Here is a 24,509-nt window from a genome sequence, read left to right as displayed (position 1 = left end):
CTTGCCATTGAGGGAGGCCTTGGCCTCGGCTGATTCTGAGAGGCCCCTTTGGCAGCAGTGATGGGGTCAGGCTGAGGCCCTTTGTGTGGCTGCCTTGCTCTCCATGCTGTTGCTGACTCAGTGGGTCGCCTCGGTTGCCCCGTTGTGGCACTTAGGCTCAGTCAGCTCTGTCCTGTGTTCCCTTCACAGTGCTTATGGAATGGATTTCAGAACTCCATGTTCATGGGTTGCAGGTTAATTGCTCTCTTTTTACTAGTGGCTAATAGTGAATATTTGCCTGTTGATTTAAGATTTGCAGAGAGCTTTATATTATACCATTTGATCCTCACAACAAGCTTCTGGGGTGGGCATTCTATAAGGAAACTGAGGCTGAGAGGTCAAGTGAGTGAGTTACCTCCAGGGTCACATAGTGTCTAAGTGTCTGAATCAGGATTTGAACTCAGATATTCCTGCCTTGGGATTAGATCCAGCCTTCTCTCCACCACAGCAAGTTACTTCTTATGACCTTGCATACTGGGGCATGTTTCTAATGCTGCTTCTTTAATCTGGCAGGCATAGATTATCTTGATGAAGCAAAAAGGATATTAAATTTGAAGCCACAGGGTCTGAGTTGAAGTGTCAGCCAGCCTTAGACTGGGGTGGGACCCTACATCTGTGATGTCTCTTTTGAGTCAGCTTAGGGATCTCAATGCCTCCAGCAGCTGTGATAGGTAGGAAGGGGTCCACAAAGTCTGGGACAATCTTATAAGCTAGCCTTGTGTAAAGTAGCTGGAGAACTGCACCAACCACTGGCCTGCCATCTCTTGTAGTGACCTGCTCTGGTCTCTTTGTAGTGTCAGGGAGAGGCAGTGCGCCAGCTGAGGGTGTCTCTCTGCCAAGGAAACTTTGATGCTTCAGAAAGGAATAATTGGTGGTTGTGCAAAGCATTCTCAAGGCAGGATTATAGAGCCGTGTGTGTGTATGTACACGTGTGTGCATGTGGTCAAGGACACACTTGCTGAGGCACAGAATTGCTCTTAATTTGTTGGCCCCTTTGCTTCTTTATTTCAGATAAAATGAAAGATGCCATCATAGCAAAATTGGCCAATCAAGCTGCCGATTATTACGGGGATGCTTTCAAGCAATGTCAGTACAAGGATACCCTTCCCAAGGTCAGTTCTTTGGAACGGGAACAAGCCCTGCTTAATTTTTTCTAGCGTTGGAGTCATTGGCTGCTGCTTTGGTCTGCACATATCACTGAGCACTGGCTGAGGGCTGATTGGGAAGCCACCTTTGTCTTTATGGTTTTGGAGGATCTACAACTTAGACCATTTGGGCATGTTCAGAGAATTACTTTTTATTTGAGTGGGGATACCTTTGTCTTTGAACACTTTCCTAACCCTATTTTCTAAGTTTCCTGGAAACTTCTCTTTCTGTGTGTCTTACCATCTTGTCAAATCAAGGAATTGCAGGACTTTGGATCCCTAGGAGTTTGGCAAAAGCATGAATTCTTGGCATGCTGATTAATTCCTGTTTCCTTACATACTGAAATGCATCACGCCAGAACTTAAGCCCCAAAGAAAACCCAAAACCTCACCTTGCAGTGTCTTAATAATTGGACCATAATGAAGCATGAGACTTGCTTTTTAGGATGGTAAATTTATTGCTTAGATTCTTCCAAGCCATGTATCAGGAGATTTATTGTAATGTCATCGCACAGACATTGAGCTGTGGCCTCAATCTAGGGTCAAGGTGTTCTTGACCAGCTTTCGGTGCTTTTTTAGTTAGGATACTAAGATTTTCCTGACCTGAATACCAGACGTTTACATTTCAAAAAAATGCAAGGAACTTGTCCAAGAAAAACCTACAAACCCGTCATTCAGATCACAAGAGTTTTGGGGTCATCCTTAGGCTTTGTCGTATACAATAAAAATCACCGCATTTGTCCAGAAGTCTTGGGTAGGGATGTGAAGAGCAGCCCTTTGTATCCAGAGGGCCGATGTGAGGTGGCTGCATCGCTCTGTGCCAAGCACCGGGGAACCTCTCCCCGTGTACGAGCTTGATGACTGCAGCCAATCTGTGGGGGATGGGCAGCACTGAATGTTGTGCCTCAGGTTAGCCAGAAAGGAAGGAAGGAGGGATGCCGGGGAACTGATGCTGGGCAGGCTGCAGCCCTTAGGCCCCTGGCTCTGCCTTGTCTTGCCCAGGCAAGGTGCCCCTTGGGCTGGGCCTGGTGAGGGGCTGCCGTGTGCCCGGTGAGGGGCCATGCAGGGCTTTGGTCTCTGCTTGCCAGGCCCTTGAAACTTTTTCGTATTGTTGTGTCCAGGAAGCAAGGCAGAAGAGGGCCACGGCTGGCACAGCAGGTTTTTGTTATTTGGACGTAGTAGAGGTGGCTCTCTGTGGTACCATGTGAGAATGGTGACCTGGGACTTCAGGCCTGGACCTGCTCCCAGAGGGGCTTTTTCTTCCTGCGTCTCAGGGATGCCTTGGAGTCAGGCTTCTGGAGAGAGGGCCTCTCTTGGGAGCCTGGGAGCAGTTGTTTGTGTGCTGGGTGCATGTGTGTTTGTGCATGTGTGTATGTGTGCAGGTGTGTTGTGTATGTGAGAGAGTGAGAGAAGATTTTAGCTGGGTTCTTTCTACAGCCAGATCCCCGTGTGTGTGTGTGTGTGTGTGTGTGTGTGTGTGTGTGTGTGTGTGTGTATCTATCTGTGAATTGAGGTTTGAGTGACTTGCACAGGGTCACACAGCTAGTGTCTGAGGCCACATTTGAACTCAGGTCTTTCTGACTCCAGGCCCAGTGCTCTATGCATCATGGTGCCACCTTGCTGCCCCCTCACCCTCCTTTTTGAATTGCTTGGCAATGGAACCTCTAGCCGTGGTGGTGGGTCACAGCTGTCTCAGCTCCTGCAAGGTGTGGAGAGCCTTCCTTTCTCTTCTGGAGCACTTGAGTTTCTCCTTCATAAAGTGTCAGTTGCCCTTGTGGCTTGGTCACTGTGAGTTGTGAGGCCTAGACTGGCCCATGAGAACCATGGAAGAACTGCCTTCGCAGGAAGAAGAAAACTCTTGGATCCCTTGCCTTCAGTCCCTGTGCCATCACATCTGGGGCCGTTGTCGGTGACTTAGCAGCTCTGGTCACTTGTTGGCCCATGCTTATGTCTTTTTCTTCCTGTGTCCCGTGTTCTCTATGGTAACTTTTGTTGTTGGACTTTGCCCTGGTCAACATCTTTCTTTGCAGGAGGTGTTCCCTGTCCTGGCTGCAAAGCACTGCCTGATGCAGGCCCATGCCGAGTACCACCAGGCAGTGCTGGCCAAGCAGCAGAAGAGATTTGGGGAGGAAATCGCCAGGCTGCAGGTGAGCTGGCTGCCTGCGGGTTTGATGGTCCACATGCAGGGCCCTCACAGTGGCCTTTGGGTGGCTCTCTCTTGTCTTTTTTTATTTCCAAAATGCCTTTTACCCCTTCCCTGTCGAGCCATCTCCCTCCCTTGTTGTAAAGAATAAAAATGTGGATGAAGAAGCAGTTTGACTGAGCTGGACCCTATGTGCAGCATTCTGCTCCTGTGGTTCTTCTCCTCCCCCCCCCCCCCCCCCCCCCGGTGAAGAAGGGGAGGAAAGAGTGCATTTTCTCCTTTCTTCTTGGAGATCCAGCTTGGCCATTAGAATCCCAGCCTCTCCAGGCATTCTTATGTTTCTCTGATGACCTTGTGTTGTAGGGGCTACCTGTAATCCCCAACTCCAGTGTTCCAGAGAAGGGCACGGGGTCTACAGAGGTTAAGTGTCTTTGCTGGGGTCACACAGAAACTGTTATAGACTCCCAGGCCAGGGCACTTTGGTGGAGAGATTCCTGGTACAGTGGAGTCTAGGTGAGGGCCAAGGAGAGAGGCCAGGGGATTTCCCATGAAAGCAGCAGGTGGTTCATTGACTTCCCCTTCTTGAGTGGAGCTCAGGGGCTGGGTTTAAAGTTAGAAGGGAAGGGAACAGGCTTCAGGCCCTGGGCTAAGGAAGGGCTGGAGCAACGCTCTCCCTTCGTCCTTGTGTGACCTCTCTGGGGCTCGGCTTCTTCCTTGTAAAGGGTAGCAGGGGCTCCCATGATGTGTAGGGAACGAGACGCCTGTTTGCCTGTTGAAACAGGATGTAAGTGAGCTCAAATTTCCAAGCCAGTTCACAGATCAGCCTTTTTTTTCCCCACATCTTCCTTTCTCTCCTTTTTTGGACCCTTCCCTTGGTGGGGAGGACTCCCTCAGTCAGTATGGATCAGCAGCCCCTTCTCTGACCCTCATGGTCTTTGAGAGTTGTCTGGGGCCCTGAGTGACAGCTCTGGGCCCACGCAGACAAGACCTGTCAAAGTCCAGATCGGAATGAGGCTTGTCAAGGCGGTAAGCAGGTTGCCCTGACTGGGTGCCAGGCTAAGTCCTGGCAACAGCCAGTTCAGGGCCGCCCCTTGTGGTGAGAGAGGGATCAGACTTCCTCAGAGCCATGCTTCTGAGTGTTTCTGTGGACTGGGCACCAAACAAGATCCAAGAGCTCATAAATGGCCTGATTTAACAGGGACGTTTTCTTTACAGCATGCAGCAGAGTTGATTAAAACTGTGGCATCTCGGTATGATGAGTATATCAGTGTGAAGGATTTTTCTGACAAAATCAGCCGTGCCCTTACAGCAGCAAAGAAGGACAATGACTTCATTTATCATGATCGGGTTCCAGACCTTAAAGACCTGGAGCCTATTGGCAAAGCCACTCTTGTGAAACCTACACCCATCCGTGTGCCTCTTAGTCAGAAATTCACAGGTAAACCAATCTGTAGCCTCAATGGTCTCTTCTCCAGAGTTTGATTCTTATTTGCGTATTAGGTTATTACAGTCATCCCTTCCACATCACTGGGATTAGGGGCATGGTGCCCTCATAATCTGAAAAGTTCACATCCAATTTTTTGGTCCTCCCTTCATACCAGAGAAGTCTGAATTATTACGGTATTAAAAGATAAGCTATGTTGACATTATGTAATACTGTATAAATATCTTACACATTTTTGAATTTCTAAACTTTTTCTCTGTTGGCTTTTGTGTGTCATCTGTGGATTCTGCAGAACTCCCCCCAAATTCCCATTTAATTTCTTATGCCGACTCATATTGAAACCACAATGGGGAAAGTCACAACGTGGTAGGGACAACGGTTGTCTTAAACATTGACTTTTTTTGCATCTGTTACCCTCCTTTAGTATTTTGCAAGTTCTCCTGGAAAATAAATTTTAAAATATTAATTTTTAATTTTTAAAAAATGTTCTCGCTAAGAGCTTTTCTGGAAAGTCCCTCCCCATCACACACAAGTACATTATATGCAGAGGAGGGCATGTGAAGGATTTGGTTGAGTGGCTCCGAAGTGTGAGGTCTTACTGGTCTCTAGTAAAGCCGTGGGCAGAGGAGTGTGAAGCAGCCAGGGTGATGAGGTTTCAATAGGGCCTGTGTGTGCCTGCACATGCTCAGGCACGCACCTGCACGCACACGCACACACACACACAGAGCGACCCGAGAGCAGGGTTCTGAGGCTTGTCCTCTCTGGAGTATGCTTTGTACCAGGTCCCTTTCACATTTGGGGGGGGGGGGGGAATGGGTGGATGACGCTGTGGAGCTCATTCTTGGTTCCACTCATGGCCATCACCACTCTGGGTATCCTTCACCTCCCCCAACTCCCCCCCTCCCTGTGCTGACCAGCCAGATGTCTGGACCATTGGCGACTTTCACCCTCCTGCCATTATGTGGCTGCCGCATAGCTCTGCTCTGACCTCCTTCACTCCAGAGCTTATGAGCTCTCCAGAGAGGGGCAGGCAGGTTTGGGGAGCAGAGCCAGGCTTGGTCTCACTGATCATTCTATTGAAATGCTGCCTTCTGCTTACAGACCTGTTTGAGAAGATGGTCCCAGTGGCTGTGCAGCAGTCTGTGGCTTGCTCTAATCAGAGGAAGGCCGATCTGGTGAACAGGCTAATCGCCCAAATGAGAGAATCCACTAACTTGGCCAATGGGTGAGTGCAGTTTAGCCTGCTCTGACAGGATCACCTTGGTGCGCTGTACCCTGCCTCCGTGACCTGGTCTGGCCCTCCTGACCCTCTTCTTCTGCTCCTGGCACTGGGGGCCTGGGATCTCCCTTGGGTCCTCCCGTAGCCCCTTTGCTCTTCTGATTGCCCAGATAGGGTGCACCTCCCAGATCACTGCTCTTCTGTCCCGCTTGGCTGAGGGCCGCCCCACCCCCCGCTTTGGCCACATTCCAGATTTTCTCCCTCTTCCTCTTCTCCAGTCTCTGACGAAGAGCTATGTGGTTGCCCCCACTCTCTCTGGCCTTATGTCTTGTTCATCAGCTCCCGGGTCCTTCCTTGCCGCCCATATGTGGGCAAGTGTGCCCTAAAGAGCACTTGCTAGATGCTATTGCCTTCCATCTCTCCTCGGATCGACCGTGAGACTTCTCCCAAGTGACCATGTTTCCTAGTCTGCCTCGTCCTTGTTGTCCTGGTTTTTGTGCCACTCCCTCCTGTTCTCCTTCTGCCTTTGACTGCCAGTTCTCCATCCATGTCATGCCCTCAAGGCTCAGGCCTGACTCCCCGTGCTCTCCCTTGGCAAAAGATGACCCCAGGTCTGTCTCTCAGAGCTTCCTCTCACCCCATTTCGGCTGCCACTGGATCTTGTCCAGCCCAGAGTGTCCCAGACGGATCATTTTCTTTGCTCTCCAGCACCTTCTATGCAGTCATCCCGCTCTGCAGTCATTGGCTTCCCCTCTCCACGTAGCCAATTTGGCTCATCGTCCCACTTGCTGTTTGGGCATCCTCATCTCTGACCCAGGTTGCCTTGGCCTCCTCACTGCCTCTGGGCACGTCTTTTGGCCCTTCCCCCCCCATCGTGCCCGGATGCCCTCCCTTCACTCTTCCTGTGCCAATCTGCCAGCTTGGCTCATGGACCCTCCCAGGCAGAGAGGCCTTAGGTTTCCATGGATTTGGAGATTGAAGGGCCCTGTCTCCCATCCTCCAGCACAGGGCCCACCTGGCACCTGGAGGCGTTTGTAGGTTGGCTGCAGCCCTTGGAGCCAGGTGGGAGACCAAGGGAAGGAGAAGAGTGTTCCGGGCCTGACTTTGTCTTATTTGTTGGTGCCATGTCCAGCCCGGGAGCCCTGGCTGTGGCCCAGTGACTCCTGATTGCTCTCCGTTGGTGGTGTGGTTGATGCTCCCTGGGCTGATCCATCCCCGAGGAGGCAGGATTGATGAGAAACAGGCGTGTGGTCCTCCCCTGCTAGCTGTGTATATTCTGTGTGCCTGGCCTTAGGAGAGAGGGAGTGAAGATTCACCTCTGGGCGGCCGGGACCAGCAGGGGATGTCCCAGGTGCCAAGGAACGGCACGGCTGCGCCCCTGAAGTAGCAGGGTTTGGAGACTGATTTGGTATATAGGACCTGGTAACTAACTGACTTTCCTTCCTTTGCCACATCCCTTTTCCTCCGTCCTTGTCTGAGTCTGTCTGCAGAAATGGCCAAGTCGGGATGGTCCCACTGCATTTGTGTGCAGGTGTGAGCCCGGCTTTGGCAACGTATGGCAGTGCCTGAGCTTTCGATCAATATCTTTGCACTGTCATAAATGATTGTGCATGGAAGACGTGAGTCTCGTGATGAACCCTTTCATTGGGTGTACTTTTGCATCCCTTCTCTCTAGGGTCTTGGCTTCCCTCAATCTCCCTGCAGCAATCGAAGACATATCTGGGGACACTGTTCCTCAGTCTATTTTGGGGAAATCGGCCTCTGTGATTGAACAGGGAGGGATCCACACAGTTGACCAGTTGATCCGAGATCTGCCTGAACTGCTGCAGAGAAATCGAGAGATCCTGGATGAAGTGAGTCGGCACAAGCATCAAGATCCTTGTGCTTGAGACCTTGTGGGATGTGCGGATGAGGTGCTGGGGGCTGTAGCGGGCAGGGGGTGGTCCAAAGGGCCCTGAACCAGAAGCCAGGAGGACATAACATCCCTTAGCCTCTCAACTCAATGATGGAAATGATTGTAGGTTTTCAGGTGGAAGAGGCCTTACCTCAGACTCCATGGGCCCTTCCCCAATACTGGGCCTGGGGCCCTGCTGTACCCTCAAAGGACGGGGAGAGCCCCTGTCTCTGGTCACTTGCTCTGAGATCTGCCTGCTGGCTCCTGTGCCATGTGTCTCCATTCCCTTCATCCCAGGAGTCTCCCTCCCTGGCCAGGTCCAGTTCCCCAGCCCCTCAGCTTGTAGGCTGTGCCCAGTAGACCTTCCCCACCCTGGCTGCCCTCCTCTGCACACTCTGGCTGGTCTGAGACTGTGGCACCTGAGATAGGACCGCAGGCTCCAGGGCTGAGGATGGGCACTGCCCTCTCTGCCCCTGCCTGCCTGCAGCCTGCCTGTTGCCCTCGCAGCACTGTTGCCTGCCTGTAGACCTTGTTTGGAAGCTAGATTCTGTCATTTCATTTACCTCCTGCTCCAGTTCTCTGATCCCATGGGATCTGTCCCCCTCAGCCAGTCAACCACCTCACCGGCCAGCGGAGGGGCAGATTGAGGGGGTCAGGGGAGTCCTGGTAGCGTCATCATCAGGCAATAGACAAACAGAAAAGTGGCCTTGAGCCTGCCTCAGGGCTGCCGCTTCCTCCCCCGAGGACCTTGGTCAAGTCAGGGCCCCTTCCTGTGCCTCAGTGTCCTCCCTGATGGGGGGCTTTGGAATAGAGAGCCTGTAAGACCCTTCATGTCCTTTTCATGTCATGTCTCTTTGGACTGGGCCAGCACAAGAGTCTAGCCCATCCTTTTGGGTAAGCCTGCCAGCTAGGCCCTGGTCAGAGCCCTGAGGTCCTTCCCATTACAGGTGCTCACTGGTCTATTTGCAGGCTTCTCCCAGTACCCTGGGGCAGAGGAGACACCAAGGTTAGAGCAGAAATTGCTCCCTTGGCCTGCATGCTCAGCCACGGGTTTGGGCCTCAGGCAGAGTGGTCAGAGGCCTAGAATGGCACAATCTTGACTCAGAGAGCGTGAATCCCTATGAAGAATTCCCGTCTTTTATCAAATGATGGGGAGTTGTGACCCATGAGAAGGGGCAGGGGGTGGGCAGGACAGGGAGCGGATGGAGAGAGATGAGAAGCCTGGCTCTCAGCAGGGTGAAGAAGCCTAGCCTCTTGTAACAGTGGCTAATGCTTGTGTTGTCTGGGATTGGCTGGAGAGGGGCTAAGGGGTTAGATGCAGGGTCCAGAAGCCCCTACCTGGCAGTGTGACCCTGGGCAAATCACCTGGCCTCTGAACCTCAGTCAGCAAGGATCTGCTAAGCCTTAGCTGTGCTGGGTGTTGTGTGTGCTGAGGGCAGGGAGTGAGCCCAAGTCCCAGCTCTTGAGGAGCTCATGGTCAGAGACCACACCTAGGTGTCTGTCCAGGATGACTGGAAGGCCTGAGCACCAAAGGGACCAGGAAAGGGCAGAAGAGGGCATGGTCCTGGCCACTATCACTGCTTTTGTAAAGTGTGGGCCAGGGGAGGCTGGGAAGGAAAGCAGGGCCTTCCATGCTGGATCCTGCAGGTATCAGGAGCCCTGGGCATCCAAGTGGGCAGAGGTGATGAGGACCTGCCTAAAGGCAGTGGCCGCTGTGTGAGGGAGCTCATATACTGGGGGACTGTGGCCAACAAGAGGCAAAGTTGGGGGTTTCCAACGTCGGGGCACCATGTGTCAGCTCCTCCAGCTGAGGTGTCTGGTGGGATCAGCTCCTTGAGTGCCCCCCTCTTCATGGCCCTTCCTCCTGAAGGGGAGCTGCTTCTAGAACTTGGTCTTGGGCACCTCTGTGCCTGGCCAAACTGGGCCTCTCTTTGGGGGAGTGGTGCTTAAATGGAGGCTGCAGGGTCCAACAGAAGGATGATAGGTGCTCTCTTAGACCAGAACGTGACAGGTCTCATTTTTTCTCCAGTCGTTGAGATTGTTGAATGAAGAGGAAGCGACTGATAACGAGCTGAAAACCAAATTCAAGGAGCGCTGGCAGAGAACGCCATCCATTGAGCTCTACAAGCCTCTGAGGGCAGGTGAGGTGTCTTCTGTGGGATCCACTTGGCCTCTGCGTTTGGTGAACGTTGGGTCAAAGTAGGGGGAGGGGCTTTGTCTGGGAAACCTGGGGTGGAGCTGGTGCCCTTAGGGATGCTGCCTTTCTACGGTGGTTTGGAAAAGCTGCCTGGGGATGCGTGGCCCCCTTCAAATGGGATGTCCTGGCTGTGTTCTTGTGGAACCGAGGTCACTTTGAAAGTTGGAGGGTTTGTTGGAGGCTGGGAACAGTCCGAAATGTTTGTTGGCGCTGCTTCTCTCCTTGGACCCCAAGAGAGGAGGCCTCAGTGTTGGCCTGGCTGTGTCTGGATCTCGTTGGATGGGTTAGACTTTGTAGATGCCTGGCATGTTGTTGGCAGGTGCTGCATCAACGGGTGCCCCCTTGGCAGTTGGCAGAGAACAGCTTCTAGCAGCAGTGTGTACTCCAGTGGCAGTACCTGATCCCTTTCTGAGCCTGGGTTCCCCCTTTCCTTTCCCGCCAATCCACAGCCTCTGGGAGCAAAGGCAAGGGTGCCCAAGGCAGGACCTGGCATTCCAAGAACATGGTTCTTTGTTCCTCTCTTCAGAGGGAGCCAATTTCAAGGCTGTGCTGGACAAGGCTGTCCAGGCTGACGGACAAGTCAGAGAGCGCTATCAGTCTCACCGGGACACCATCGCTCTGCTGTGTAAGCCTGAGCCCGAGCTGAATGCGGCCATCCCCTCTGCCAACCCGGCTAAGACCATGCAGGGCAGCGAGGTGAGGCCGGCTAGGGTAGGACGTGGGAGGCCGCCACCCCTGGGGCGGGGTTGTGTGCCCACAGGTGGGCCCTGCCCTCACACACTCAGGTTCTCAGAGGACTGTGGTTGCTGGGGGTGGGGAGGGTTGCCTTGGAAAGAAACCCAAGGACAAGAGGCAAAAGGGGTATGTGGGGGTGAAGAGGTCTAGGGTGCTCTCACTGACCCCAGGCTGTCACTGGCAGAGCAGTGGGGGCAGCTGTGGGATGCCCCAGCTCAATTCAAGGTGGCCTCAAAGGCATCACTGGAAGCGTTGTGGAGGATTTGGCCACAGAGCTTAGCTTTGGCAGAAGTGGGGGGCCTCTTGGGGACTGGGGTACAGAAGGAGGAGGGCTGGATTGGGAGTGCTGAAGGCCGACCTCTAGCTGGGAGGAGGGAGCAGCTGGCTGGCTGGTCCTTGGCCGGCCCTTGGCTGGCTCTTGGCCAGGCGGCGCAGCTCCTGCCTCTTTTCTGTGGGTTGGTGGGCTCTTGTCCCTTGGTTGAGGCTCTGCCCTTCCCATCTCTCCCCTCCTCAGAAGCCCTCCTCCATGTGCAGAGTAAGCCAGTGGTCAGGCCCTGCAGCCAGGCTCTCCCTTCTCAAAGCCCACACACCCATTCCCCCGTGCTGGGGCCTTGCCCGAGTTATCTCCATGGATCCTTATCATCTCCTTGGGTCCTGATGACAACCCTGGGAGGTCAGTGCATTACTGTCATTGACCGGGTTACCCAGCTTAGAAGGTCTTGGTGCTGGATTTGAACTTGGGATTGCTGACTCCAAGCCCAGTGCTGTGTATCCTGGCCCCCACCCAGTTGCCTCTCTACAGGATTGTGTGCATGTGTTGTCGCTCCTGTTAGACTGGGACCTCCTGGAGGCCAGCGACTGGCTTTTGTCTTTTTTTGTATCTTCAGCCCCTAGCAAAGGGCCTGGCACAGGGTAGGTGTGTTATCAGTGCTCCTGGTGACTGACAAACAATGTAGCATAGATATATAGTGGGGTCTGGCCCTGCCAAGAGGGTCGGTCGGGCAGCAGGCACTTGGCCAGTGGACTGGACTGACACTCAGTAGTAGTAGACTGACACTTAGTTTGGGGTGACTTTTCCAGAAAAACCGCAGCAAGCACCGTTGCTGATGTCTGCGTGACCTTTGCTGCTGCTCCCTGTCAGCTGCACATCTGGTGGTGGGAGGGTCAGGCCCAGGCCTTGCCCTCGTTGTTCTGAAGGCCTCTCTTGAGTTTGCCCAGAAAAGGAGGTGATGTTGTGGTGGCGCTAGTGGAGGGGTCTTCCTGGCTGCCACAGGTACAGTGGGGCCGGGCTCTCCAGAGAACTTGTCCTGAACTGTCTCTGCTTCAGGCATTTGCTTCCAGTCAGACCAAAGGTTTGTGGACATGCAGGCTGCAGACTAAAGCCCCTGTCTTCTCCATGTGTCATCATCTCCTGGTCCTTCATGGTTCACACAAAGGCGTGCGTGCATGTGCGTGTGCGTGTTATGCTTTCAGTTATCTACATGAAATGAAACTCCTGGTGGGGGGGAGGTTCCCCAGAGGGGCCTGATGAAGTATAGAGTGGGGTCATTTCTCATCATTGGTACTTTCTCAGGTGGCAGACAGAAATGGTGCAGCTGTTGGGGAGGGGAGAGGGTCATCTTCAGGCCCTAAAGCTTCCAGAGCTCCTGTCCCAGGGTGCAGGACACCTGGGGAAGCAAGAGAGGGAGGTCTGAAGTAGTGGTCTCTGCAGGAGACTCTCGGTTGGCCGGAGATCTGGAATGTGTCTGGCACGCTTCTGATCCTTCCCTTAAATTTCATTCATCACCTGCCTGTTCAATGTCCCAGTGGCCGTCCTTCCCCTCCCTTCCCCCACGTGCCCCTCTGTGCTGTGGGAAGGTGGTTTAGGTGTCTGTCTCTCTTAGGTGGTGAATGTATTGAAGTCCCTGCTGGCCGGCCTGGATGAAGTGAAGAAGGACCGAGAGCATTTGGAAAACGATCTCAAGTCTGTGACCTTTGACATGAGAAGCAAGTTTCTGTCGGCCTTGGCGAAGGATGGTGCTATAAATGAAGAAGTCCTCTCTGTTACGGAATTGGACCGCGTCTATGGGGGCCTTACAAGCAAAGTTCAGGAATCGCTGAAGAAGCAGGAGGAGCTCCTGAAAAGTATTCAGGTGGGTTTCTGAGCTGAGCTGCTCTGCCCTGGCTTTCTGTAGGGGGCCATTGAATGGGTTTTAATGAGTGAGTTAACTGGAAACCAAAAAAGTAATAGAACGGAATTGAGCCAAAAGACCTGTGGCATACAAAATTTCTATTAAAAAAAGGGCTGCAGAAAGACCAAACCTTGTTCTGTGTCCTGTAGAGTGGGGATGCAGCAGTGATAGAAAAGCCTCTTGGTTTTTGGTTTTTTTTTTTGTAAAACCAAGTAAATAGCAAATCTGCAAGTATCTTAATTTGCAGATGGGAGGGGAAGGTTGGTGGCTGTTGACTGTAGGCTTCATGTGAATACGACCCAGAGACAAAGGTGTGAGTGAGAAGGGTGCAGTTACTTTGAGTTGTCAGCGTTTCTGCAGCTTTCTGGCCATGGCCTTTTTTACACACAGAAACAGGGAGAGTTGGGATGGTGGGAACCAGTGTCTGAAGAGCTCCACATGGGTTGGAAAGTCAGGCTTTATTTTGTAGAAGGGACACAGAACTACATTTACTGGAGTGATGGAAGTTGGGTTTTTAATGTGCATCAGGAGACGCCTGTTTGGTCCTGATGTAGTTTAACATACGTGTTAGATCCTTCCTTGGGCCTCCTGGCCCCGCGCGGCCCTCCCCTCCCTCCCCGCCAGCAGTATGGCTTTGGTGAAGGCTCACTGGAGGTGGTGTCCCTGAGGGGTGGTAGTTCCATCCCTTCTGCAGGGGCGCCGGGCCCTCACCACAGTCCTGGGGCTCCTCTCGCCGATGACCTGTGCCTTACCCCAGGTCAGTCACTAGGTGGGTGAGCGGGGCATGGACTCTGTCAGCCAGGCAGGCTTCTGAGGCTCACGGCAGGAACTGCACACAGCTGAGGCACATGGAAACACGTACTAACTGTTCTGTCTTTTGGCCAAGGTTTCACATCAGGAATTTTCCAAGATGAAACAGTCCAACAGTGAAGCCAATCTGCGAGAAGAGGTCCTGAAGAATCTGGCAGTAGCCTATGACAACTTTGTGGAGCTTGTCGCCAATTTGAAAGAAGGCACAAAGGTAGGGTGAGCCTAAGGGCCTGTATGGTTTGGGTTTGGCCCTCCTGAAGCTCTGGTAGATAGTGTGCAGTCACAGGCTCTCAGAGGTCTAGTCCAGCCTGGACCTCCTTTGGAGACTTGGCCTGTGGCCTATTCCATTCCTGGTCAAGCTCTCTTCTGACCCTTTCTTTTTGCTTCTTGCTTTGGCCCCCACCTTCTTGTGCAAGGTCCCCTCTCAGGGTGGGTGGCCTTCCCAAGGTTTCCCTTGGAGGTCTTGGTGATGCTGGACAGCTGGACAGGTGACCTGTCTGGCTTGGAAAGCAGGGAAATCAGAGGGGGCTCGACCCCCTCCCCCTGTGTGAGCTGGGGCTCTCGGTAAAGGGGGCCTTGGAGACCCTCTGGCTTTGGATTGAGGATCCAGGGGTGAGAGCTGCTCTCTCATCACATCTGAGGGCCTCTGGGGCAGAACCTTGTCAACAGAAGAGCCACATCAGTTTCAGTGTCAACTGGCACAGCCTTCGGACCCCCAGGCTTCCATGGCTGGCCTCAGGCGAGCTTGCCCAGCCCCCAGACATCACAGGGCTGGGCCTCTGCTCCTCAGCAGGTGTGATCACTCCTGCGCTCAGACCGGTTAACCTGGTGTCTGCCCTCTGCTCCTAGTTTTATAATGAGTTGACGGAGATCCTGGTGAAGTTCCAGAACAAATGCAGCGACATCGTGTTTGCCCGGAAGACAGAGAGGGATGAGCTCCTCAAGTACGTGGCCCTGGGATGCGCGGGTGTGTGTGTGTGCGTGCGTGCACGCAGGCGGGGGTATGTGTGTGTGTACCCGCAGTGGCGCGATTATATGGTGAAGTAGTTGACACAAAAAGACAAAGACATGGGGCTAGGTGAGTCGTATAGTCAAGCTGTAGATTAATTTTACTGGCATCACTGACAGTATTTTATACAGGTTAATTGCTGAGTCATCCTGACTTCTCAGAAGAGTACAATGGATCATTGGTTAATATTTTTTATCTCCTTGTTCCTGGGAACGAGATGCCAGTCTCCTACAGGCTAATAAATTGAAACATTTCTACTTCTTCCCATGTAGATAACCATACTGAAACGTTTCTGTTCTTTCCCATATGGGTAATCATACTGAAACATTTCAGTTCTTTCCCATGTGGATAATCAGCTGCGAAGGTGGGTTTTCTTTGCCACATCTTCTTATCCTAAACATGGCCTTTTGCCTTGCATAGACCCTTTCTCAACTGATCCTGCCGTGCCAAGATCTGAAAAGGCTGCTTTGCAGAGGTCTGATAAGGCCTAAGCAGGATATATGTGTGTTTGTGTAAGTGTGTGCATCTGTGCGCGCATACACGTGAGAGTGTGTGCGTGTGCATGTGTGCGTGTATGTGTGCCTGTGCACGTGTGAACACATGCGGGGGTGTGTGCTTGTGAGTGTGTGTGTGTGTATGTGCGCACGCACACATGTGGGAGTGTGAGTGTGCACACATGCGTGCTTCCCTTTGCTTGTCCCTTTGCATTCACATCCCTGACTGTTCTGCATTGCTCGGTCCAGGGGGCAGAACACCTGGCCAAGCCCATGCTGACTGCCTGCCCTGGCAAGGCCTTGTGGTAGGAGGGGCCCTCTCTGCTGCTGCTCCGCCTTGGAGATGGCCCCGTTCCACTTGGAGATGGCTCTGATGGTCAGAAAGTGAGACCTGGCTTCCATCCTTGGCCTCTTGTTCTTGGCTTTGCCCCCCACATGTCTTTTCCCTTTTCCTGTTACAACCCTTCCCACTCCCCTTGCTGTCCTGGTAACCCACCTGCTTTTCACAGTTCTTTCTAAAATGGGTCCGGAACAGCTGAGATTGGCCTGGGCAGAGGACAGTGGGTTCGGCCTGCCCCTCCCTGAGGCTGGGTACTCTGCTTCTCTTTTCACTTCTCATGGCTTCAGATTTTTTTGGCTGAAGCTGGCTGCCCCACTGAGACCTTCAAATTGTTTTTAGACACATTGCTGTCAAACTGTAACCCTGGGCTTCTACTTGGGTTAACATAAGTCAGCTTTGCATTTACCCTTGTTAGATGCCGTCATCTTAAATTGGTCTTCAGGTTGTAGCCAGGCTGTCCGTCTTCTTCAATTCTTTTAAACATGCCCCCATGCCTTTATTCAGTCAATGATGAGCGAGCACAGGCCGCCTCAGGGTACATGATTGGGGTGGGGGAGTCTCCTTTGGAGGTCCTCTTGTTGGTGGCCATGCTGTCTCTTAGAGGCTCGCCACCTTCTCGCCTCCTCCAGCCCTTTGGTATCCACAGGGAAAGGTCTCAGTTGGGCTGTAGGCTTTGTGGGAAAGGTCTACGTGGTGCCACACTTCTTATTTTGGGGTGTTTTAGACACATGGCGCAGGTTCCACTCATCAGGATGTTGTGTTTTTCTGACACTTTTCACGAAAGAACAGATGTCTCTCCAAGCACGTGGCGTCTCACCTCTTTCAGGGTCTGATCCTTTTTTGCTTTCAAAGGGATTTGCAGCAGAGCATTGCCCGGGAGCCCAGTGCCCCATCTCTCCCAGCCCCTGCCTATCAGACCTCTCCTGCAGCCGGGGGAAATGCACCACCTCCTACACCAGCGCCCAGGACCATGCTGGTGAGTGACCGCCTCCTGGGCCTGATGACCAATCTCTGCATTTCCATGTAGCTACTTTCCTTATAATCCTGTGCGTTTTTGTGCATTTAAAAACATAGTTCTGAGGAGGGGTCTGTCAGCTTCCCCAGGCAGCCAGCCAGATCTCCAATAAGGGCATCCAGGGGGCTGGCTCCTTTCTCCCTGGTTGGTCACGAGTAGGCTGGAGGAGGAAAGGTCCTTTCTTGTGCCTGATCGTTAGGGTGTTCACTTATGAGTGATTTGTGGTTTCTTGCAGCCTTCTAAGCCCCAGCCCCCAGCCCGCCCTCCACCACCAGTGATCTCAGCCAGTCGTACTGCATCTGCTTCTGCCGTATCTGGGACTTCTGCTTCAGCTCCAGCTCCGTCCCCGACACCTGGGCTCCCTGCATCTGGCACAGCCCCAAGTGTGACCCCGTCTCAAGCCCAGGGACCGCCATACCCCACCTATCCGGGATACCCAGGGTAATGCTCCCAGTATGCTTGGGGCTTGCTGAGTGTGGACTGCAGCACTTCCTTTTGGGGGAGCCTTAGGAGCCAGTCCTGGGCCTGCAGCTGCTCTATATGGGGGTGAAAGATTGGTGTCACCAGTGTCACATGTGTCAATGGCTCACTGATACCCTTTGATCTCCACAGGTACTGCCAGATGCCGATGCCCATGGGCTATAACCCTTACATGTATGGCCAGTACACCCTGCCTTATCCTCCCGTGTACCCTCAGAACCCTGGACAAGCGCCCTACCCAGGACCTCAGCAGCCTCAATACCCGTTCCCTCAGGCTCCCCAGCAGCCTCACTACCCCCAGCAGTAGGGTGGCGGAGAGGAGGCTCGGCTTAAGGTTAGGGGGAAACGCACAATAAGCCTCCTACAGATTAGCTCCCCTAACGTACCGTACTGTATCCTTTGGACCCGTCTGTGTTTGAAAGGCCCCGTCGGATTGCCCTGCTGGGGTCTGCAGCACAGGACAGAGGCTAGAGTTGATTGGCAATTTGTTGGTGGTGGAGGGAAAAAGGAATGGAGCTGGAAGTGTGGAGGTGTTCCAGCCACCTTCTCCAGGGAAGGGGTGATGCCAGGGCATGAGCTGGGCAGTGGAGAGGGGCGAAAACATGGGTCTCCTTCGGGTTTGCATTTTTGATTTAGTTTTCAATATGCTATTTTGTGAAATAATCAAAGGCTTGTAAATCTTATAACTTAAAAATAAATGACTTAACTGGGTTTTTATTATGCTTTGTCATTAATTCTCACCATGCTGTTATTCCTGGCCTTGGTCTGTTGTTTGGTAGGTTCCATGTTGGCCGTGCTGGGTTTCAGGCCCACTGCGAGTGGTGTGTGTAGTCCAGGGCCATTTGGGTAGAGTGTCGGTGGTGTTAGAATGAAGCATGTAGCCAGCAGAAGTCTTGGGGGCCGTGGCAGCAGAGTCCCAGAGAAAGGAGGAAAGGATAGGTACCTGCCTCCAAATAGAAGAAAAATTGTTAGTAGATTTTGACCAAAATACCTTCTTTGTTTAGCTCTTTTTCATTTAGTGTTTTCTATGACATATTGAAAAGCATTCCTTTCTTTGACTGGACTTTTAAATACAAAGGAATTACTTTTGAACATTTGGTTACTCCCTTTGACTCCATTTTTCTTTCTGTATGAGATCTTTCATTGTTCCCCCTCTTGGAAGATGGGACTAGGTGAGGGTGCAGGGAGCCTAGGAAACAGGTCCATGAGCACCTGCTGCCTCTGGGGCAGGCAGGTAGACAGGCTGGGCATTTGGCCTCTGTGTTGGGGAGCAGTCCAACAGGAAAGAGCCCTCAGTGTGGCCCAGAGAACAGGCCTTGGAAGGAAGAGGTAGTGCTTGGAAGTGAGGAGGGAGAGTCCTTCCAGGGACCTGCCCAAATGCTTTCATGCTAATCCCTCTTGGCAGGATGGATTTTATTCAAAAGCCCATGAGCGTATTTAATGTTTATTTTCTGTGACAGTACAGCCTAATCTCTTTTTGTAAAGGACTTGAATTGGTCGAAAATATTGTTTGTATCGACTCGACTGGGAAATGTGGAAAAATGTTGTGTCCCTGTAAATAACCTTGGATTGTGCGGAATTGTGAAATCATCTTGAGGTTGACCTGTGACTTGGCAGAAAGGTCTAAAGTCTTAGCTTCTGGCTTCTTTTAATCTGGCGTCAGCAAAGGGGGGCATCACGGTAGCGGGACTGTGCCAAATCCTTCCTTTGCTGAAATGTTCCATTGGGCCAGGCCAGCCCTCACAGTTATGGAAAGGGACTCCACACAGAGTTAGTCCATTCCTGTATCTCTCCCCCAAGAACGTTTCGGAAGGATATCCTGAAAAGAGGGAGTTCGTTGGTGGAGTGATGGCCCAACTCCTGCCAGTGCTGAGAGACTCCCAGGACCTACCTTTGTGAGGAGGGCCCACGGTCTGGTTTGAGCAGCATCTGCCTTTGCAAAGCCACCTCTTCTCCTTCTGGGTGAGGTTCTCTCTGGGTTCCCTGAGCTCATGGTGCTGGAGAGAAGTCTGGCTTAGGCAGAATACTGGTTAGACCTTCAAGGAATATTCATTAGGGACATGGGTGACGGCTGGACCCTTCTCAGCTGGAGACCCCCGATAACTGTAACCTCCCTCATTCCTCCAACAATGAATCCAGTCTTGACTCTTTGTTTCCCCACTAGATGTGCTTACTTATAGAAGAAAAGGGCAAGAGACCTGGAGGTAGGGCCAGGTTTGAGTCCTGAGTGGCCTTGCCATTTGTCTGGGTGACCTTGACCAAGTCATTATGTAACATGAGGGCATTGAACTTGATGCCTCCTACCTCTTTGCAGCTTGAAAGCTGTGACGTGTGAAAATGACACTGGAGTGGTTAGCCATTTCCTTCTCTGGTGTGCCCTCATTTCACATATGAGGAACTGAGGCAAATAGGAGTTAAATGACTTGTCCAGGGTCACACAGCTAGTAAGTGTTGAGGTCATATTTGAACCCGGGTCTTCCTGACTCCAGGCCCAGTGCTCTATCCATTGTACCACCTCATTACCCCCTTTTCTTTTAGGAGGGGACCCTAAATTCTGTACTTTCCCAGTCTTTGGGGATCTCACTAGTTCTCCAGGAGATCTCAAAGACAGTTGCTGGTAGTTCCTTGTGATTTCAACAGGGAAGCAACTTAGTTGCCTCTGTGATTCTTAAGTTGGTTTGCCCATTCTCGCCATGTCTCCATCTGTTGTTGGATCACAGCTGCCATCAGTTGGGATGAAGCCCCTAAACATGTTCTCCATCCACTCTGCCCCTCCGCTCCCAAACCCCCATATTAGACTTATCACTTCATTAATCTCAGTTCTTGTCACTAAAGGGGCAGAGTTTCTACTTATAGTATGTCCAGTATGTCCCAAAACATTTTTCTAATTCCTCTTCTAAGTTAAGACTATTTTAAGAATAAATTCATTTATTTGCTGTAATTGGTATTAAAATATAGTTAAATATATTACAAGATGCAAATGAAGGCGAGCACAATCTTGTAATTTGGAATTTATGCATAATCCCAGATACTAGTGCTGGTTGGGTAGTAGCCTTTAGATTGGGGCCAGATATAGCAGAGAGGTGAAGTTCACAGGGATGGATGGAAAAAGAATTATATTTTTAAAGAAAAAGAATGTTCAAGCTTTGTTGCTGGCTTGAAATTTATATTTTTGAAAAACAATCCTTTCTTACCACAGCAGGGACTCCAGATTCCTTTCTGAGCATAAGAAATTGTTGATGTTGGATTCTATTTTTATTGTGTATCTTTCTTTTAGGGAGATTATAAAGAAATAAAAATGTTGTGATGACTGTACCCTAAAAATAAAAGTTGGAAGATTCTTACTGATCTGTATGATGAATTCTTATTTCACGTTAACTTGGAGGCATTTTCTCTTTGTTCGTCCTTCAATTGCGTAGGTATTAGTCAATCATCAAGCATGTGCCAGGCACTGGGCTAAGCAGGGGGTGGGCAGGGTAGATCCAGTTCCTGCCCTCAAGGAGCTCACCTTCTAATGAAGAAGACACATACAAATAATTGTGTACTGTGGGAATTGAGTGACATCCTGTTTGACATCTGGGAAATTCCTGAAGCTCACTTTTCCTCTCCCAACTCAGAAAGTCCCTAATCTTTCTTCCAATAAGAAATTGGCAAATTTAGGGTATAAAAATCTTGGCAAAATGTGTTTGGGGTCCAGTGCCTACTGAGTGGCCTGGTCTGATTAGTTGTGCAGCTGCACATCTTGCCAATGAATCCATATGTTCAGAAGCTCAAACCTTTGTTTCCTCAGTTATTGCAGATTTCACCACCAACTATTTTCTTTGTTGGCAAGCCAACCAAGAGGAGGCATTTCATGAGCCCTGGAACAGCCTCTTAGAACTCCCTAGAGCAGCTTCAGTTGACTGAGGGACTTCTTTGCAGAACACTATCCTGGAAGTCAGAACTCCCTCTGGTTCTCAAATTCTCCCCAGCCAAGATAAGCCCTGACAGTGTTGGAGAAGTAGATAGCTCCGGGAAGTCCTTTTAAAGGGAACAAGGCAAGCCTCCTCACCTAGAAGTCAGTCCAGTTAAGGAAATAAACTAGGGTAAGCCTCTGCCTTTTTGTGGAAGTTCCCTCTGGAAATTATGGCATCTGTAGCAGCATACCAATGCAAACTCTCCTGGAAGAATTTCTTTTGGCCTGGGACCTAGGAAGTTCCTGCTTAGTCCAGGAATGGTGAAGGAGCATGCTATTGAATTATGTGAAATTTGATCTAAAACTATAAGAGATTCAACTGATAATTTGTTTTGGCCCCAATTTGGCACTTTTCATTATTGCAAATTGACAAATATTGAGGAAAAAAAGGACTTTCAATTACTGCAAACTTAAAGGCTTTCAAATGGCTTTTAGAAAATTGTGTGCATTAACCTTTTGATCCAACCTTCAGTAGGAGATAAGGCCAGCAAATATGGGTCTGTATTACTGTTTTGTCTGTGTTTTTGTGTCTCCGTAAAATGGCTAGATTAAGGAGGCAAGCTCCTACGTGATTAGCTAGGGTTTTGCTGTTTGTGTGCCAAATGCTCGTACCCAGGAGTAGGGAATCCTTACCCTCTCTATAAGCTTCTCAGGAAACTCCGTCTTCTGTCGGGTCTAGTGTCGTTTGTAGATTCTGCTACCTTGAAAGATTAGTAAGGGAAAGATGCAGCCAGCCAGAAAGACTGCTGTAAAAAGCAGCAGCCAGACAGTTTTCAGTGCTGGGGAAGATTCATAAAGTTTCCTACTTGAAATAATTCTCTCAGCTTTTTGTTAAAAACAGAATGCTAAACTCTGTCCCGGTAAGATACTTTCTTTCATATCAGCCTTGGCCAGGTAGGGTTTACAGTCAGATAATCAGCAACAGGTAAACTTTCCTGGTTTGTGGAAATGTATGGCGTTATAAACCAATTAAGAGACTAAATTTGTAATTGACATGTATGTAATATCCTTAAATTTCCAAATTACGGTAATTGCTAAAAAACTTCTTAATGTACTTTAGGGGTGGGTACATTAAGGGTAAGCACCTCTTATGGAAGGGAAGGATTTGGAAATGTGAAAGAGATCTGAGAAGGGTTGATTCCACTGAGATAAGCAGATATGAGGAACCCGACCCCTTCTCTTTGTCCCCTTTGGTAAGGCACTTAGCAGAAGCTTGACAAGTGCTGAAATATCTTAGTGAGTTTTGGGGCATCACCCTGGAATATGTTTTAAGGAAAAATAGGAATGCGAGTCCCCTGGCTCTGCTAGAGATACAGGAAACATCACTTAGACCTCCCTTGCACTAAAACAGTAGATTTGTTCCTTGGAAATTAGACCAGTTTGTTTTGGTGAAAAGGAGAAAGATGATTTATAGTTTGCAGTTTAAATTTACCTGATACTTAAGAACTGGCTGCTATTAACTTTTTTTCTAAACCATGAAAAAAGAAACACATGTTTAACTTAAAAATAAGTGAAGTTTAAATAAGGAATGGCAAGTGAGATTTAAAAAACCAAACAAAGAAGGGCCCCACTCCCACCGTTGCTAGGGCCCAGACCCTGTTATGGATAATGGGAATAGATATTCACAATATATATTGTGGGGAAGAAGTAACCAGGAACTAGTAATGTCTTTTGAGGAGGCTGAAGTAGAATTTGCAAAACCTTATTTAAAAGAATTAATTGTTTAGGTAAACTAGAAGCAAGGTCACCAAAGGAAATAGGAAAAGACCACGTATTTGTAAGCTCTTAAGAACCCAAAGAGATAATGGTATTGCAGATTGTGTAAAAACAAAACAAAAAACAAACTGGTAAGTTACAAAAGGAGTGAAGATTAGTTCTTTATGTAGTCTGGGATATGACTCCACCCTGAAAGACCATTTTAAAGCTGTCTCCCAGTCTTTGGAAATTTCCCAAGCTCCCCAGCAGGGGGTAAGAATTTGAGGCTGCCACTGAGCATTTCCCCATCTTTCACCCTGAGTTAAAACTGAAAAGCCTCAGGGAAAGGTGTGAGGGTGGGGCTAGGTTGTGAACACAAAAGGAATTAATTTGGCTTTTGGGTAGTTTAAAAGGAAATTTTAAAAAGTTATAGGGAGCTGGGAGTGCCACCATACTTATTTGAAAATGAGCTGAAATTTTGTTCTGAAACTGAATTGGGTAATCGCGGTAAATCAGAGACTAATACAAACTGTATTTGCTATTTGACATTAAGAAATGGATCACCTGTGTGACTTCACCTGTGCCTACCTCAGTTTCCTTATTTGTAAAGACAATAGAATAGCACCCACCTCCCAGGGTGGTTGTGAGGATCAAGTGATAGAAAGACTGTGAAGTGCTTTACTCAGTCCCCGGTATTTCTATTGTAAGCACTATGTGAATGTTGGCTATTATTGAGTAGAATTACTCTACTTGGGACTTTCTGTTCTGGGTTTTAGATGTGGCTAGTATAAAATGCCAAAAGTGGCAAAATAAATGATTTTCCATGTCAAGATAATTTGGAAATGCATTCAGCTGAATTCATGTCATCTGACTGGTAGTATTAGTTCATGTTTTAAATACATGGTGTTGTGTATGTTATTGTTGTGTTTCTGAATTTTTTAACTATTATATTTAATGGGGTCTGGATTGAAAGAGAAGTTACTTTTCTACATCAAAAAATGCTGTTAGAGAGGTGGCTTCTCTCTGGCCTGGATTCTCTTGGATTGTGAATCAAGCTGTTAAAAGCATGTCATAGAAAAGAGATATTTGAAAACTGTTCAATATTTATTTAATGGGGCATATTTTGTTTTCAGGTAAATGATAATTTTCTGTTTGTACAAAGCCTTTAAGATATCCTTATCTGTGAGGTCCCTTGAGACTTTATATTCAGACAGGATCATAAGATCTTACCTACTTTGCTGACTGCATATTGTAAAATTTTGATACATAAGCTTGAGAAACTTGTTCAGTTGTGTCCAACTCTTCGTGATGCCATTTGGAGTTTTCTTGGCAGATACTGGAGTCATTTGTCATTGCTTTCTCTAGCTTACTTTACTGATGAGGAAACTGAGGCACACAGGCTGAAGTGACTTGCCCAAGGTCACACAGCTAGTAAGTGGCTGAGGCCAGATTTGAATTCAGCAAGATGAGTCTTCCTGACTCTTGGCCTGGTACTCTATCCGCTGTGCAACGTAGCTGCTCCAAATTCACTTATTATTGCTAATCTTCAGAAAGAATTCCCACCCCAGGAATTTCCTTCACAGATCCATTTCATACTTGGGGATGTTTTGTGTTCCTTCTTGTTGTTTTGTCATTTTGCAGTCACGTCTGACTTTTTGTGACCCCATTTGAGGTTTTCTTGGCAAAGATACAGGAATGGTCTGCCATTTCCTTCTCCAGGTCGT

At 49.8% G+C, this 24,509-nt stretch overlaps 1 protein-coding gene across 1 annotated transcript in view; it reads left to right on the top strand.

Moving 5' to 3' along the window:
- LOC118830655 (programmed cell death 6 interacting protein) overlaps positions 1-20,483 on the top strand; it is a 35,663-nt gene extending 15,180 nt beyond the window's left edge. Inside the window, exons 6-18 of the mRNA XM_036737556.1 lie at positions 1,051-1,151; positions 3,215-3,331; positions 4,543-4,765; positions 5,873-5,996; positions 7,666-7,843; positions 9,914-10,025; positions 10,608-10,777; positions 12,700-12,948; positions 13,874-14,008; positions 14,647-14,741; positions 16,493-16,616; positions 16,891-17,096; positions 17,268-20,483. Coding sequence (XP_036593451.1) covers positions 1,051-1,151; positions 3,215-3,331; positions 4,543-4,765; positions 5,873-5,996; positions 7,666-7,843; positions 9,914-10,025; positions 10,608-10,777; positions 12,700-12,948; positions 13,874-14,008; positions 14,647-14,741; positions 16,493-16,616; positions 16,891-17,096; positions 17,268-17,442 — 2,009 coding nt within the window. The 3' untranslated portion in view covers positions 17,443-20,483. The remainder of the gene's footprint in view (positions 1-1,050; positions 1,152-3,214; positions 3,332-4,542; positions 4,766-5,872; positions 5,997-7,665; positions 7,844-9,913; positions 10,026-10,607; positions 10,778-12,699; positions 12,949-13,873; positions 14,009-14,646; positions 14,742-16,492; positions 16,617-16,890; positions 17,097-17,267) is intronic.
- The last annotated feature ends 4,026 nt before the right edge of the window (positions 20,484-24,509 follow it).

This window comes from Trichosurus vulpecula, chromosome 9, assembly GCF_011100635.1.
Source record: "Trichosurus vulpecula isolate mTriVul1 chromosome 9, mTriVul1.pri, whole genome shotgun sequence".
In the NCBI taxonomy this organism is placed as follows: Eukaryota; Metazoa; Chordata; class Mammalia; order Diprotodontia; family Phalangeridae; genus Trichosurus; species Trichosurus vulpecula.
Note: the sequence above shows the minus strand (reverse complement) of the source record. Positions and strands in the feature narration are given on the sequence as shown.